At 36.2% G+C, this 16,818-nt stretch overlaps 1 protein-coding gene across 1 annotated transcript in view; it reads left to right on the plus strand.

The window, feature by feature from the left end:
• Positions 1 to 16,509, plus strand: part of LOC121333283 (aminopeptidase O-like) — an 81,947-nt gene extending 65,438 nt beyond the window's left edge. Inside the window, exons 6-10 of the mRNA XM_041399492.1 lie at positions 4,462 to 4,651; positions 6,401 to 6,507; positions 11,581 to 11,683; positions 11,791 to 11,898; positions 16,462 to 16,509. Of these exons, the coding sequence (XP_041255426.1) occupies positions 4,462 to 4,651; positions 6,401 to 6,507; positions 11,581 to 11,683; positions 11,791 to 11,898; positions 16,462 to 16,509 (556 nt within the window). The remainder of the gene's footprint in view (positions 1 to 4,461; positions 4,652 to 6,400; positions 6,508 to 11,580; positions 11,684 to 11,790; positions 11,899 to 16,461) is intronic.
• Positions 16,510 to 16,818: the final 309 nt, after the last annotated feature.

A 16,818-nucleotide genomic window follows, 5' to 3' on the forward strand; every position in this document is an offset into this window, starting at 1 on the left:
TTTTTTAGAACTACAATAACTGTCTCACCTATTTATTATTGAATTACATTTTTTCTCAATAGAAAATTAAAAATAAATATGTATATGTGAGCAGTATCTGTGATAGTGATTTTTGGTGCTACTTTTGACTTAATTATTTCTCTAGGTGAATTGGGTCTGTTATTTTAATCAAGAAGAAAGATGTATGTGCAGCAAGAAAATGTATGTGCAGATCTCTGTGTGTTAAGAGGGAAAATGAATGGAACAAGTTTGTTAGAAATTAACTTAAGGTTCCCATCTTAAATGTGTATTTAGGTTCTTGCGCATACTTTTGGCTAGGGTTTGTGCTGTGTGTCTCATCTGATTATGTGTGAGCAGCCAAAGATAAAACAGTCTTGCAGACTGTATGCAAAGCAGCACTTGCATCAAAGTCATGAATCTAGAGAAAGTTTTGAAAAATTCCTGTTAGAGATTTGGCTTCTCAGATGGGCAGATTATTGTTCAGCTCTTTAGGACTCACTGGAAACCTTTTATTTGTTAAAGAGACTATCTGTTAAGTATGTGTACATGGGTGGATTTGAATGATTGGAACACCAGGACTCTTCTTGGTCTTTCACAACAACAATTTCTTTCCCTTTGGGACACAGTTTTTTCTTTTATATGCATTCATGCCATAGTTACAGTGTCGAGATTTCCCTTAACTGCAATTTAACTGGGAGGAGGAACTTGTTCCTTCTTCCCGTCAAGTGGTGTAAATATCTAAGTTATGAGCATGGGATTCTGGTCAGAATAATGCTCTTTTGTTTTAGAAGGGTAATCAAGTGTATACTTGTCAAAAACAAGTCATTATCTTCTTTTTCTCTTAGAGCCACTGGGAACTTGTCCAGCTTCCTGGGAACGACTGGAAGGGTTATTGGGTTTTTTTTTGTTAACTGGAAAAGGTTTCCCATCTTTTTTACCATATCCAGCTTGCCTGTTCTGGCCTGCTTTAGAAACTTTGGACCCTACTTGCTAAAGGCATTTGTAAGCTGCACAGTCCTTGTCAGGTCCTGATGTAACTTCTGAGGTGAAACGTCTTTGCCCATTTCTAATGTATGGATGGGTTTCTTTCCTACTCAATTAGAATCAAAGAAATGAATATCAAGCCTTATAATTTGTTTCTAGTAAATCAAACAGATGGTAGGAAGGCCCCTTTTCTCTTCCTGTTAAAAAAAAAAAAAAAAAAAAAAAGGTAAAAAAAGGTTAAAAAAAAAGCTTTTGGGTCTTGTAATTTAGTTGCCAGTCAAATTATCTTACTTTTCTCTTACACAGTTTCTTAAATTATGGAGTGCTTTAGGAGCAGCACTGCTAAGTAACAGTGTGCAATTAATAACATTCATAACATTTTCCCAACACAGAGAGGACATCAACCTGCTCAAGTGAGCACGTCCAGAGAAGGGTCACCAAGATGACTGGAGGGATGCAGCACCTCTCCTGTCAGGAGAGGCTGAGAGAATTGGGTTTGTTCAACCTGGAAAAGAGAAGGCTTTGGCGTGACTTAACTGCAGCCTTCCAGCACTTGAAGGAAGCCTATAAGAATGATGGAGAAAGACTTTTTGCAAGAGCAGGTAGTGACAGGATGAGGAGGAATGGCTTCAAACTCAAAGACAGAAGGTTTAGATTAGATGTTAGGATGCAATCTTTTCTGGGAGGGTGGTGAGGCTCTGGAACAGGTTTCCCAGAGAAGCTGTGGACTCCCCAGCCCTGGAGGTGCTCAAGATCAGTCTGGATGGGGCTCTGAGCAACCTGGTCTGTTGGAAAGTGCTCCTTCCCACAGCGGCAGGGTTGGAACTACGTGATCTTTGAGGTCCTTTCTGACACAAGCCATTCTACAATTCTAAGAACATTGCATATCCTAGATGATATTAAAAAGGTAGATTTGGTTAGTATAAGTGGAGCTGAGTTTCTGGAATTCAAATATTTATTGAAAATAGAGAATATGTTTTTTAAACAAATACATAGATGTAAACTTCCAAATTAATCGGTGCTGGACATCTTCCAGAGACATGTTCAGTCTGATAAAATTACTCTTAAGAAAAATGGGAACTTTTCAATGGTTTGAATTGGAGATAGTACTGTTTGTCCAGGGCAAACAAAATAAAATAAATACTTTAAGTTGTTCTCAGGAAAGGAAGTTGCTGGCTCTACTCAGAATCTAAAATTAAATTCTGCTGCAGCACATAATCTTATTTTAGCCTTGTAGGAAGCTGTGCTCATATTCTTTGGCCAAAATTTAACTCATATACATTTTCCTTACTGAAGTGATTTGTAAAAGAGAATATTGTCTAAATGTGACATTTCTGGTTTTTTAAGTGATTGGAGAAAGCAGGAATTACAATCTTTATTGTATATTTTCCACAATAGACCTGCAGACTGTTCTGTGAGCCTATTTATGAGGCATGGAGTTACTTTTGTTTCGCTTAACCAAGTGGCTGAAATGTTGCCACCAGTATGTCTGGAATGTTATTTGCTTGGTCTATTTCTGCAGTTTTTCTTTGTACCACTGTACACATGCCACAACTGGAGGTCATTTACTTAAAACTGACCAAAATAATACCCTCAAAATTGTAGTTATTGTTCTCATCAGGGACTTTATAATAAAAGATTTATCGTGTTCTGCACTCAGACTTTTCCCCATCTCTCTCTCCCTTCATTCTTTTAATCAGAATTCCTTTTGGCAAAGATTTGGAGAGCTGCTGGTTTTACTTGCGTTTTTTGTGTTACTTGATTCCTTGATTTAGTACTTTAATGTCTTACATTGTGTCTTACAATGCTGTCTGATTGAAATGTGTTAACTTCCTTGGCTGGGTAACTACTTCTTTTTATAAGGAGATATTTGTTGAGTATGTTTTTCTATCTACGTGTGTATCATATTTTATGATTCCAGTACCAGACATCGAGCTGGTTCCAAGAAAACTGTGGGTGTTTTAACATTTCCAACAGAAGGTGGGATAGGTGGGGAAGCGTTTTGGAATGCTGACAAATAATATTTGACTCTTGGAAATGTCTTAATGCCATAGACTCCCCTCCCATGCTTGGAAGGCTAGACCTAAAAGACCTCTGGTCTTGAAGGTATGCTTGTGTTTTATTTGTAACTGAGAGAAAAGTGAGAGAAGAGTTGAAATACAGATCATGGATAGCATAGGTTAATGCTGGAACATTCTGTGAATGGTGGTTTTGGTTTCTGTCCTTGCTACTCCCATCTGTGACACGGTGCCCTGTTAACCCCTTGGATATTAGTCGGAAAGGTTAATTCTGCTACTTTTATTTCCTCGATGTACTTAGTTTCAAAGTTGTGTCCGTTTCGAGATGTTAAGGTCTGTAAAGTCTATTAGCATAGCACAAATTGCCTTACAATAGCACATGAGTTGGGAACTGCAGTAACTTGCAGTTCAGGGTATTTTCAATAGCAGAGTGACAACTCATAACAGTTTTCCCCTGCAATTTCTTCTTCTTGCTTGAGTACAAAGCAGAGTAGATACAGACTGAATTGTTCCCCTGCTGTTGTGAAAAGTAGATATCTACTGCTTATTGCTTCTTTGGTTGTTGTAAAATATGTGTTCCTATCTCTACATTTGCAAAAATGATCAACTTTTATCACAAGATGGTATCTTAGCTTGTTTGAAGTTTTGACAAACACATGTGCTTTACTCTGTATGATAATTTCTACTTTTGGATACTGATTTGTTTTCTTTATTAAGTGTTTCTCCTTTATTTATTTCCATCTTTGATCATTTAAATGATAAATACTTGTCAATATTAATACTGCTTGTATTTTGTTATCCTGGCTTATATATAAATGTTTCTATTGAAATAAATCAGACTTGTAACATGAAAAATATAAAACTTTGGTTGAAGTTACTTCTTACAATTAATAGCTGTTTGATGGTCAAATACCTTACAGCTGTATGGTAGAATTTTAGTTTGATTTTCTTCCAACCAGCAATAAAGTACGACTTAATTCCTACAAATTCCTGAGATATAAACTATTAGTCATGACCTAGCATGCATACACTAGTAAGAAGCTAACAGGCTAATAAAGCTGACCTGAAGGGAGCCTGCAAGAAAGATGGAGAGAGACTATTTATGGAGCATGTAGTGACAGGACAAGGTGGAATGGCTTCAAGCTGAAAGGGAATCGGTTTAGGTTGAATATTAGGAGAAAGTTCTTCCTTCTGGGGATGGTGAGGCACTGGCACAGGTTTCCCAGGGAAGCTGTGGATGCCCAATCCCTGCAAGTGTTCCAGGACAGTTTGGATGTGTCTCTGAGCTACTGAGACTAATGAAAGGTGTCCCTGTTTACAGCAGGAGAGTTGGAATCAGGGGATCTTCAAGGTCCCATCCAATTCAGGCCATTCTTTGGTTGTGTTATTATTATGTCCATGCAAAATACATGTTCTAACAGGTCAGTAATGGATTCTGTCACTTATTTCTCTCATGCAGCCCACACATCATCTTTCTGTCACAAAGTGTACTGCCAGGAGGAAGCCATCTCTGTGGAACTCGTCTGTGCCACGAAATTGCTCATGCTTGGTTTGGACTGGCCATTGGTGCTCGTGATTGGACAGAAGAGTGGATAAGTGAAGGGTTTGCCACTTTTTTAGAAGATATATTTTGGGCTAGGGCACAACAGGTAAGGTGATGACATGTTGCTTCAAAATTAATATGGAAATCAAAATTATATGTGAATTAGATATAAATTAAACCCCAAAACACAAACTGTGATATGAAGTAACATATTTTAAAATGGTATTGGAATTTGTATGCTTACTTGATTTAAAAAAAGAAAAAAAAAGGTGTTCCACAATGAATACAAATCTTTACAGAGGAAGCGAGTCAGTGCAAATGAGAATAGAAACATCTGTTTGTCAATGATTACCTTCCCACAAGTTTTATACTCAGTTATTAAATTCAATTATCAAAAAATTGCTGTGCATTCCTTCCACTTCTGTTGTATACCTGAAACTGGAAGAATGATCAGTCTTACTGCGTATTGTAATATTCCAGGCACCTAATAAAAATTGTTTGTTTTCGTCCAATGGGTGACCAAGAAGTGTACCTCAAAGCAAAATAGATGATTTTAAATGGGGCACACCTGGCACTTACACTTTTTTTTTCTCTTCCACTGCCCACCAAGTTACTGTCCTGTTAGAGACTTAGAAATCACTGCCCCCTGTCAGGTGAAAAGTTCATAAGTTGCATGTCAGCAAGTAAAGTGTTTTTCTGATGCAACTCTTACTTCTGTAGTACCTCTGCTACTTCAAGCATTTAATGTGTCAGTCCTTTCTTCCTGTACCTTCATCAGGTTCTGCCCCTTTAGTCTGCAGATTTCCATCTGAGGAAAAGCATGGTAGAACTGCTCCAAATCTCCATTTTATTAAGTATCTGGCATATTTATAGCACCAAACTAAACAGAGTACCTTGTTATGTACCATATTTCTGGAAAAAGAAAGAGAGAAAGGCTGTATAAACACTTGGCTTTTCCATTTTGGTTCTAAAACTCATTAGTGCCCTTACATTGAGCATAACTACACTGCCATGAGCTGTTCACATTAATTCTTTGCTTTTGTTAGTCACTTGAAAGCATTTTGATTGTAGTAGACATCTTTCTTGGAGCTGAGTGTAAAGGAGAAAACAAAAGAACAGTGTGATTGGTTCCCTTGTTATCATGTAAGACATACCTTTTGAACATTATTGAGTAGTTTTGATGCAATACAATCATAGAATTTAAGGATTATGAGTGTATTCCATAGTTCCTGAGAATAATTTCAGTTGTGATTGGATGTAATGCAGGGTAGTATTAGCTGCTTTTGCTTTCCCCAATTTCCCATCTATTCTTATAATAGAGAAACATAAATTATAATTATGTTCAAAACAATTATTTGTCAGCTGGCAACCTGGCATTTATTTCATAAGCAGGAATCTGTTAATATTACATAAATGGGGGAAAACACAACAGAGAGCTTTCAGAAGTATGGCAGAAATAGTAGGAAAGAGGAATGAAGCCAGGACACAATGTAGCTCTTTGCTCTCAATTTGGGAAGGGTAAGGATGGAACCAAAACCTCTATGTCAGGTATTCTACTGTAAATTCAGTTTGTTTCTTGCCATTCGCTAAAGGGAAAGCAACACGCCCATCTCTCTCCTCAGTCAGAGCTATTGAACTGACTATTGATTTGATGTGCACAGTGAGACTTTTGTTTTCCTTAGTGCTGCTATTATGTCTCACAGCAGCAACTGTTATTTTTTTATCATGGATATTGATACCCTTTCCTGCCTCTTCTGCACCTTAAAGAGAAACAAACCAAGTTTGTTGTTCTGCAAATTATTATTGTCTGTTGGGAAACAGCAATCAGTGATCTGTGTTTTTGTTTACTAAGTAGCTGTCACATGATGAAATAAAAGGACAACAGGAATTGAAAGCTTTACTTCGCTGGCGCCAACTCCGAGATGAGGTGCAAAACTCTGAAGAAGAGCTGCAAGTTTTAAGGTAACAATATGATAGCACCATCATCGCTTTTGTATTTTTGCTCTCTCCTGTTTTCCACATTTTCTCCCTTCAAAGGATATACATCCGAATCATCTCATTAAATCCACTGCATTTCCTTATTTCCTTCTAATAAAAAAAGAAAATGCAAATTAAACTGACTGGGTTATATATTTTGGCTGTAATACAATTGCTTCTCCCTTTGTTATAGAAAGTTTTTAGAAAACCATGGGATTATTTTGATATTAAATGTCTCTGAGCAGTTTACAAGACCTTCTATTCAGGGAAAAAATAAAAGACCATTTCCTGAAAAAGTTCACTGTTGGAAGCCATAACAGTGTCATTTTCTGTAGCTGAAGGCAATACATTAGTATGGTATTTAACTGCCAAGCTGAATGAAGCTTTAAAAAACAAGGAAAAAGTATAATATATAAACTTTATAAACCTATTTTCTGATTAGAAATTGCTAATAGTTATATTTAAAATAGATTTTTGGTCTTTAGGTGTCAGATGCTAAACTCAAGGCTTCTTTATAGATAGCTAAAGACAGTCTTCCTTTGCCAGTGATTAATAATCTGTTCTGATTGGTGTGATAGGAATTTTCAAACAGTCTTTGGTCTTGAATGTCTGTCTAATTCAAGATCCACTGAGCTTCTACAGCTTGTCTCCTCACAATATTCAACGAAGAATAATGAGTTTACTAATCCTAGTTCAAGTTAGCCATGATTTCTGACCAAATCTTGGAAGTACAGGGACAGATTTCAAACAATTATGTAGTCTATTCTCCTGCTCTAAAATAAAGGCAGAACACACAGACCATCCTAAGTGGGTTCTTATTAACACGTTCTTAGAAGGCTCCAATAAAAAAGTTTTCATAAGAGACAAGCTGTCTCAGTAAGATAGTTAGTGTTAAGAGTTAAAAATTGCTTCCTAATGCACAACTGAAATCCTGTTTATTTCAAACAATGTAGATTTCATTTCTTTCTGTCATCAAGTGGAAGTGAAGAATAAATTGTTGCCCGTCTTCTAGACGATCAACTTTTATATGTTTTTGGAACACTATTTCCATTTCATTAGTTTAAGATCTGCCCTTCTTCTTGTGCTTGCCCAGTAGAAACTAAAAGGCTCTACTATATTTGGACACTCTAGAGAGTGCTCACCGCCATGGAAGTCCCTCTTCAAGGCCTCATGTAATCCAAAAGCATATGACCATCTGTGTGACTGTAGTCTTCCACTGATCTGTTTTACTTTATATTTACTGATGAATTGTGTATCTATGTGTAAGCAGAGCCAATGAGGTTACACAGTTGTGTAAATGTTCAGGTGTGTAATTTGACCATAGTAGAAAATGCAAAGGCAAGCTTAATCACTAGTTGTTATACAGCTGCTGCCAACACAACTACCAATTTACATGCTGAGGTTTTTGTTTGGTTTAAATAATTTTTTTTCTGTTGGTTCCTGGGATATGATGCTTATTGGGGTTTTCCATTTTCAACATTATGGAATCACATTTGTTGTCTTTTGTATTTTTATATAGCTGTTACTTTTAATCAAATGTTACGTGGTGTACATTTTCAAAATAATTTTTCTAAGGGCCATAATCCTTTGTAGTTTGAAACTCAAGGAGGATTGATTTATTTTGAAAGCGAAACTTATACTTTCTATTGACTTGCACATTTTTCTACATAATAATAAGCATTTTTCTAACCTTTTGGATAGTGGTATTCCTAATGCTAATACAAAAGAGCAAAAAATTTTTCATTTAAAAAATGTGTCTCCAATAAACACTTCAGGCCAGGCACATGATGCCACCTTGTGATTCTGGCCATTTCTTCTTCTCTGATATCTCTAGTTCCTTCTCTGATATCTCTAGTTCCTCTAACCATTTAAGAACTTCCTACTGATTTCAGTCAGATATAAATATTTTCTACTATTTTTGGGGCATGGACATGAATAAATTTTCTTTTTGCGTATTTACTGGGGTTTTTTTTCTTTTCTTCATCCTTCTGAAAATATGTCCTCATACTTTCCAAAATTGGCATGTAAGAGAGAAAATCTCTTGGTCTGGGTTCTGAGTCTGTACTGAGGCTGGTTCTAACTTGTGCTTTTATACAGAGTATTAAAGGTAAGTTATAACTATTTGTTACTTCTTGCCAATAATTTCAGGAAGAAGAAAACCAACCAACTCATTCTTCCCAAGCATAAGCTCATTTTTCCATTACTTTTTTTGTTGCCTGCTGATCATATGATTATTTGTGCTTTCTCCTGACAGCTGGAAAAGTTTGCCCCAAACTTACCAGCTGATCCTATCAATTTTTGATCCACCAAATGAATACCTTTTTAGACTGGGTGAAAGCCACTCAGCAAACTGATGATCAGCCTGATGTTTCTTCTTATTATGGGTACTTGGTGTTATGTTATAGTAAGTGGTATGTCATAGGCTACCTTTAAAAAAAAGGTCTGGTAAGAAAGAAATTGGATAAGTGTCTTTTCAACAGGCAGCAGCTCTGAAAGGCAGCTCGAGCAATCTTAACATTGAAGAAGAATTTTGTGGCACATCCATGCTCATACAGGATGAGGCTTCCAAGAGACCTGTGTCTATTTTCTCACAGAATTTGAAAGAGCCCTGCAGGGAAAAAAGCACCTATGAAAAAGGTCTTGCTACTCATTTTGCTGGTGATCATCAACACCAGTACTCTCACCCAGCACTCTCATCTCTCCTGTTAGGAAAGCAAAGAAGAGCATTCTGTTCTGCAGAATAAAGCTGGTGTTGATGCTTGTTTCATCTCCTGGCTCTTATGGCTGAACTGCATCTTGTGGTAATTCATTAAGTCAAGCCAATGTTGATATCTGACTCTAAATTACTCTCTTCCACTTGTGTCAGGTCCATTCTGTCCTGATGCTTCTGACTGCTCTGTAGGTGTTTGAAGAGTTTTATTCTATCTGGTAGGAAATATGCTTTCAGATGGTCTCTTACAGTCTCTGTGTAAGTTTTCATGACTACCTGGCACATCAGAACATTTAATTACCAAGGATATCCCAGTGCATTGTACTTTTACTAGTGCAATGTACGTATCATCCCAGCAAATAGAAAGCAGCATCTTCTACCTCCTTCAGAAATTTGCCAGTATCTAAAATGTACCAGATAGCATCTTGAGTATTTTGAGACTGCTTGTCTTTAGCATTATGGTAGACTTTATCTACCTGGTTAGATGCAGCTTTTGTAGGTCAGTGTAACAAAATTTCAATCTTTGTACTTTCAATGTCTGGTAAATACAGTAAACATTGCTTTAAAATATTGTTCTGAAGTCCTGATAGCAGAGAATAGTGTTACATTCTAAATAGTTACACTCCTTTACGGACATTTTCAAGAATATATATACAGCTTTTGCAGAGGAATGTGTATATGTTTTCTGTATGGAATTCTTCACTACCATCGTCCAGATGCAATACTTCTTTCTGGTCAGTCCTAAGATCTAGACAGGCGCAAAGTCAGAGGAGAAGGAAGTATGGTTGCCTAATTTAGAATAATTGTGATTATGAGAGAGATTTCAATTTAGTGTGGCTTCTGTAGCCTGTGCTCAAACTCCATTTATCAAAGTCAATAGATGGGGTATTTATTAAGGGAATTGAAGCAGATTTTGCATTTTATGCAAAATGATGAAAAGTCATGTATGGAATGTCAGCAGGTCTTTTTTCCAGGAGACTGTTCCAGAAGGGAAATTTCTGCTTTCCTACAGTGGGTCTGCAATGTTTACACAGTCTGAAAGGACTGGAGTTGCTATAGAATAAGGAAACAGTGACTGCTATTGTTCTTTCAATGTTGAGGGAAGATCTTACTGGAAAGATATTTATGAATGATAACATGGAACAGAACTGTGTCACAAACACAGCGTAAAATTCAATCTGTTTTTTTCTCTGTATTTTATTTCAAACAGTTTCAGTTTATGAAAATTTTGTGTATAGTGGATTTCATGTGCACAAGCCCTAATAATAATGCTGAAAAAATACCCTGATTTAGCACTCGGACAAAACTGTAATAAGAAACTGTGACACAGATATAAAAAAGGAAGAACACTTCCTTCAAATGAGACACAGATATAGAAAAAAAATTTGATTACAAAGCTCTTGAAATCACTCCTGCATGAGTGGTGTGGTTTGAAGGATCTTGCCTTACTGTGGCCCATATTTCCCCTATGCTGCAGAAATGAAGGGAAAGACATTTGGTTTTGAAGACTGGCCATTTCAAAATCCACATTTAGAATTGGAGAGGTTGTTTTAATCACAGGGTTAGGCTCCAAAGACAGGCTACTGTTCTCAGACTACTGTTAGTTGAGATGTTTTCTGAATGGAAGGAAAAAATCTAGATTATCTTCAGTACTATGCCTGTGAAAGCACTTCTTACAAATAAAGAAAAAATGCTTGCATAGCTTCTCTTTAGTTTCAGTCTGTGCTCTTTAGAGTCTAAAAGTCCTCCACACTTAACTGTTGTAGATCGTGGCATACCAGATGCAGTATTGCATTTTAAATCAGGCAGTAAATAGTATTTTTTTTCTAGACATTATTCTCTGTAAACCTCAAACCTGTGTGCAAAATTCTTCCGCTTTTAAAATTTGAACTACTTTTCTTCCAATCCAAATGGAAAAATGAAAATCAGAACACTTTCTGCAGCACTCTACTGTATGCAGATGAAAGAGGTTATTCTTGCAAGAAAAAAGAGAAAACTCTAGTTGAACATAGTGACTTCGCTGCCCTCCCCTCCACTTCCCCTTCTCATAAAATGTTTGTTTTGTTTATTTTTTTCTCTTTGTTCATAAGGTGTCTGCATTGGAAAATGACATGCAACCTAGTGTTGTGCTGACTGTAAAAAGACTACACCAACCTACTGATGAATTTTATTTTGAAGAAAATTGACTTGTTAGACTGTCTAAGTAAATTTATATTCTTATGGTGAAGAAAAAGACTAAATTAGTCGCAGGTGTTTAATGCCACACAATGCTTTCAACTATCAGAACCTGTAATGTATGACTTATCTCTTTACTTATCCAAAACTTAAGTAGTGTGTTTCCATTTTAGGCCCAAAAAGGAGAGCACAGGAGAAGTGAGTGAGTCTGGAGCCTCTGTTGTCAAATATGGTCTTAAAGCAGAAAAAATCTTCATGCAGGTTCACTATTTGAAGGTGAGTGTTGTCAGCTGGTTTTTACTAAGATTGCTTTATGATTATCAAAAAGACTTCAGTTTTCTAGATATCAGAAAACTCATAGCTTCTGCCTCAATTTTTTGCAGGGTTATTTTCTTTTACGATCTCTGGCAAGGAAAATAGGAGAGGTCTCATACCTTGCATCTTTACGGAAATTTGTCGTTAAGTTCCATGGGCAGCTTGTTCTTTCTCAGGTATTGTGCTTGTTCCTCACCTTTCAGATAAACAAACAACCCAAATGTTTGGATTGGCTGCCTAAATCATAATTTCTGGTTGTCATGTAAGGGGAGAGGCAATTGTAATTTGGCACTATAGGTAGAATTCCCACCTGGTAGAGGGCAGAACATTTTTTTCATGGTGACACTTGAATCACACCCTGCTACTATCTGATAATATAAACAATGAGGGATATTTTTTTAACATTATACTTCAAAAGGCCAATGTTCATAGGTACTGATGTTCTCAAAGATAGGGTCATTTGCCATACTGGAATTACTGCCTGTGATCTTTTATCATGTGGTTTTTGGTTGTGATCAGTCAAGTCTTTTCCCTGATTCCTCTGTGTTTCTGAGAAGAACTTATATTTCTGAATTTATTTTCTTTCTATCTGCATGCTGTTTCATTCAGTGCTTCTAATTTCACACTATTTCTTATAAGGACAAAGCCAAGTAGGGTTATAAGTAGAAATGTACCTCCTGCTAGGTCTTTCTGTAAAAGTCGTGTAACTACTGGCTCTAGTTTTGTTTTGATTTAGAAAATTACATAGCTCTCTGAGCCCAAAGTTCTAGGAATCCTGTCACTGGTGATGAATCCAGCTTGCACAAACAGCAGTGCAGCTTCTTGCTTCAGTAATGCTGTGAAAACAACCATTCATGGGGGTGTCTGTGAACCAGGTCACTGAACTCATTGTGGTAAAAAAAAATGCCTGGAACAAAACCCACAACACAACAAATATTTAGCATTGCTAGAAGAGCAGTGTGATGACAGTGAGGGGCAAGGGAAGAGAAAAGAGAAGGGCTATAAGTGAGTTTCTGAAACCACCTTCTTTGCTGAAGGTTGAAGGTCTTATGCTTGAAATATTTGAGGATATTCAAGACAGTGATAAATGTTTCCGTGAAACACTTAGTAAGGGCCTCTGATTTTGTGTAACTAAAGTCTAACACTTGCTGTTTCTTCCAGCCCAATGATTTTTTGCTTGCATGCATACTGTTTTGAATTTCACTCTTAAGGGGTGAGATGTATGCCCAGGTATCTTACAAATAGCTTGCAGACTTGTGATTTCTTTTGTATGTCAAGTCACCCAGAAGTTATGAAGTTAAGTAACTCTTAACTCAGCATTTCTGCCCTGTGGGGGAATGTTTCGGGTTTTAAGGGAGTTAACATTGCTGCAGCTGTTTCCTGTGCCATGTTATTGTGACCATAAGCATAGTGTGGAAAATAACAGTGATTATATGAGCCTTGTCTACATTAATGTCCAAAATCATAAAAATTATGCCTCACTATTACACAGCTAGAAAAACTTGGAAAATTACAAAAGTCATAAGACTGCTAACAAGAAGAAGAAGCCTGGCATTTTAAGCTGGTGGTAAGAAAGGTGCTCAGATTTTGGTAAGAAAATGTTAGCTTGTTGCTCCTGGTTGATGTGGGGTGAATTGTGTCAGTAGACTGACAAAATGTTCATCAGGCTGTGCTACTAGTCATGGTAGCTAGCTAGCACATACACTAGAGACTTCTCCTATGAAGTGTCAACTTGTAGCTTAGCTACTCCAGTCTCCTAAGATTAAATACTACATGCAGAAACATCTGTTTTGGTTATTGGATAAAAAACTGCTCAGTGTTTTGTTACTGAATTATTAGAGCAAAAGTTAAACTTTTGTTTCTTCAGCTACTTTTTATTTGGATATGTGCAATATATCCATAACTATTTACTTAATATATGTAAAGAAAAAAAAAAGGTGCTTTTCTTCATTTAGAAATACCACTTGATATGGTGGAAGAGTGTGGTGTATTAAAACTGCTACTGTTTACTTTTGTGGCTTTATCTTGTCTACCATCAGCTTAAATCCAGCTCCTAGTGAAATTATTGGAAAGAGAATTTTAATGCAATACTGGTTTTTGGTCATTGAAAAATGCAAATGTAATAGGGCTATATCCAATTAAAATGCATTTTCTGTCTTTGTAAGAAATCTTTAACATTGCGGTTTTTGTTGGGGCCTGGTATAGGTATATGAGGAATCACAGCAGGAGTTGTAAATGCAGAAGCAATGAAGTCAAGTTAGTACAAAGTTTCTTATTCAAGATAATTCTTGAACAAACATGCTGTCAGTGATTAAATGAATAAAAGATTGAAAATAAATAGAGGTTCAAATGGCAAGTTTAAATATTATAGTGCTATACTTTCACCTTGTCCAGAATAACTGTAAAAGTTCCCAGGAACTGGGAATTGTGGGAATGAGGGAAAGTAAAACAGTGAAAAATTGCCCATGTTATGAATACTAGTCTTGTTTTAAGCTGTGTTTGTAGTAATTTTCCCAGACAGGAACTGCAGGTGCAAGGAAATTACTTCAGATGTGAAACATTAATCAGTTTTTCTTTTTCCTTCATTTTGCTTGCATGCTTAGTAGATTTTTAATAGTAGCTTTATTTTAGTTGAGTTAGCTACAGATGAGTAACGCAAATCTGGAATCTTTGAGAAGGATTTAAAAAAAAAATCCATTTTCTTTTTATGAGAGAATTCACTTACTAATTGCTTTGAGTGAACTTTTGAAATAATGACTGGAGTGTTTTAACTATAAATAAAAAGAAAGAAGTGCAAGTTGCTGGTACTCCTAACAGAGTTAAATCTGTTGTTCCCTTTCATCTTGAAATAAAAATACCTTGGAAACGGAATTGTTTGCGGACTTATAAAGTATAATTTGCTTTATGGTCTGATCCAGAATTTAGTTATGATTACCATAGTCATTCACAAGTCTTTGCTGCTAAGTGCAAAATTACTAAAGCATCTTAAAGAAGTGGCATTAAATCTTAAAAACCCCCACATTACCCTCTGACTTTTCTCCTGGACACTTCTGAACCATTTCATCTGTGGAGGAAGAAAAAGTAGCCTGAGAGTAAAATTTCACTCCAGATAGTTAAAATGACAAAATTATAAACAGCTGAAAAGTCAGACCTATAACGACATGTGTCATGAAGACTTGATAATAGACAAATTATCAAGTTAAAAGCCATGCTAATATGAGGTAACTGGTAATTTGCTTTCCTACTCTGTTTTGGGGCATTGAAATACGAGCAGTTAAAATAAGATATGATAGATTAATCCTAATTTTAAGAAGGCATGTAGAATGACAGTGCCTTTTTTTTGATGTTTGGAAAACAAAGGAGATGCTTAATTTCATAATATAGTATACCGATTATAAAACCATCCACTGTGTGATTGATTATGGAAAGTTGATGGAATCTAACTGGGGAATCTAGCTGCATTAATGTATACACAGTGCAAATAGTGTTAATTAGTACAGTTAATAAAAATAGTTAATTGGTACAGTTATAATTAACTAGTACAGTTAATGACGGCGTTCTTGTCACAGCAACACTGAGCCCAGCACTATGCAATTTACTTTTTGTTATAAGCCAATTTTGCAGCCACTGCAATGCAGCCTGAGTCTCGCTTATAATCTAAAGAAGGAAGGCTTAACTATGTTACCAGTACTTACAATTTGCAATCAATCTTACTTTGATTCCCTAACAATGCTCTAGTCAGACAGAGAAATGGTATCTTTTGTTGACTGTTATGGCATGGTCCACAAATAAAAGATTTCTGCCTTTTAGGAAGCATTCTTCAAGACCTTAGAGAGGAACAATTTGCAATTGTTGCACAGTACAGTCAGCTGTACTTGTATACTGAAGTCAGGAACATTATTAGCCTATGAAACTTGTCTCCACGAAGATTAGTAATAATAAAGCAGATGCACTAGTTTTATGAAACAGCTTCATATTAATAAATCCAATTGTTATGTGATTGATCAAAGGAGTGTATTCTCTCAAAGTGTTTGTCATTAAGATCAAGTTATGTAGAACATACAGTGCCAGAGAACCTTTTAGTGATGTCAGGTGTAACTTTCTTAAGAGGGCTTTTCATACTGGCATGAGTGAGGATGATAGTAATGTTCTTCCACTGGCATTTCATCGTTTTTGTAAAACCATGAAAGAAATTCTAGCTACCTTTTATTTGAAGAGTTTACTCCTTAGGTAATGTGGTAATATCAGCAATATTGCAAATTTTGTCATGGAATGAGGAGTAGATGTAGTCTAATCAGGCATGTGCACTAAGGAAGAAAAAGCTTTATGTAGTTATGTAATGAAGGACAACGTGATAACATAAGCACAGGGAAGAGAGTGTAAACACCCTTAAATTTGGTGTTTCTTAACTTTTGTATGTAAATCTTCAGCCTTTAAGAATTTTAAGTAGTTTGTATGTGTCTAAAAAAGTAGGAACATGGAATTGTGTTAAAATAGTCAGCAGGCTTTTCAAGTGCATTTTCTTTCAGTGTTGACACTCATTGCTTGAATGGGTTGGAAAACTGACAATATAATGTATAGATAAAAATATATATTATGTTGTAATTATATCACCAGTGGATATATAAACTTTTTCTTATCATTCTGTTATCTGTAGTCTTTAATCTCTCACTAGCAATGAAGACACAGGGTTATGGCTTCGTAAACATACTAACTGTGCTCCTCTGTTCATTTTCCAGGATTTTCTTAGCATGCTGTTGGAAGACATTCCTAAACAAAAGCAGTAAGTGATAATTGGGCTAGAGAAGCCAAAGAAATATGTAGAAATAAGATTTTAATATATGCTAGCCAGAAATGTGGTAGCCTGAAGATTCCCATTACATATACACAAAAAATTATGAGACTTGTGGTTATCCTATACCATGGTCTCCCCAAAGAGTGCCTTTAACTTGCATGTCAGGTGATGTTGTGTGTTCATTATGCAATCTTGTGTGTTCATTATGCAATCTGAAGTGCCAGGCATAGCTGCCTGCTCAAACTAACCTGTGATTCTTCTGCCAGCTGCTTTTGGTGCCCTAAAGCAAGGATGCGAGAGC

Source organism: Onychostruthus taczanowskii, unplaced genomic scaffold, assembly GCF_017590055.1.
Source record: "Onychostruthus taczanowskii isolate IOZ18803 unplaced genomic scaffold, ASM1759005v1 scaffold161, whole genome shotgun sequence".
Taxonomy (NCBI): Eukaryota; Metazoa; Chordata; class Aves; order Passeriformes; family Passeridae; genus Onychostruthus; species Onychostruthus taczanowskii.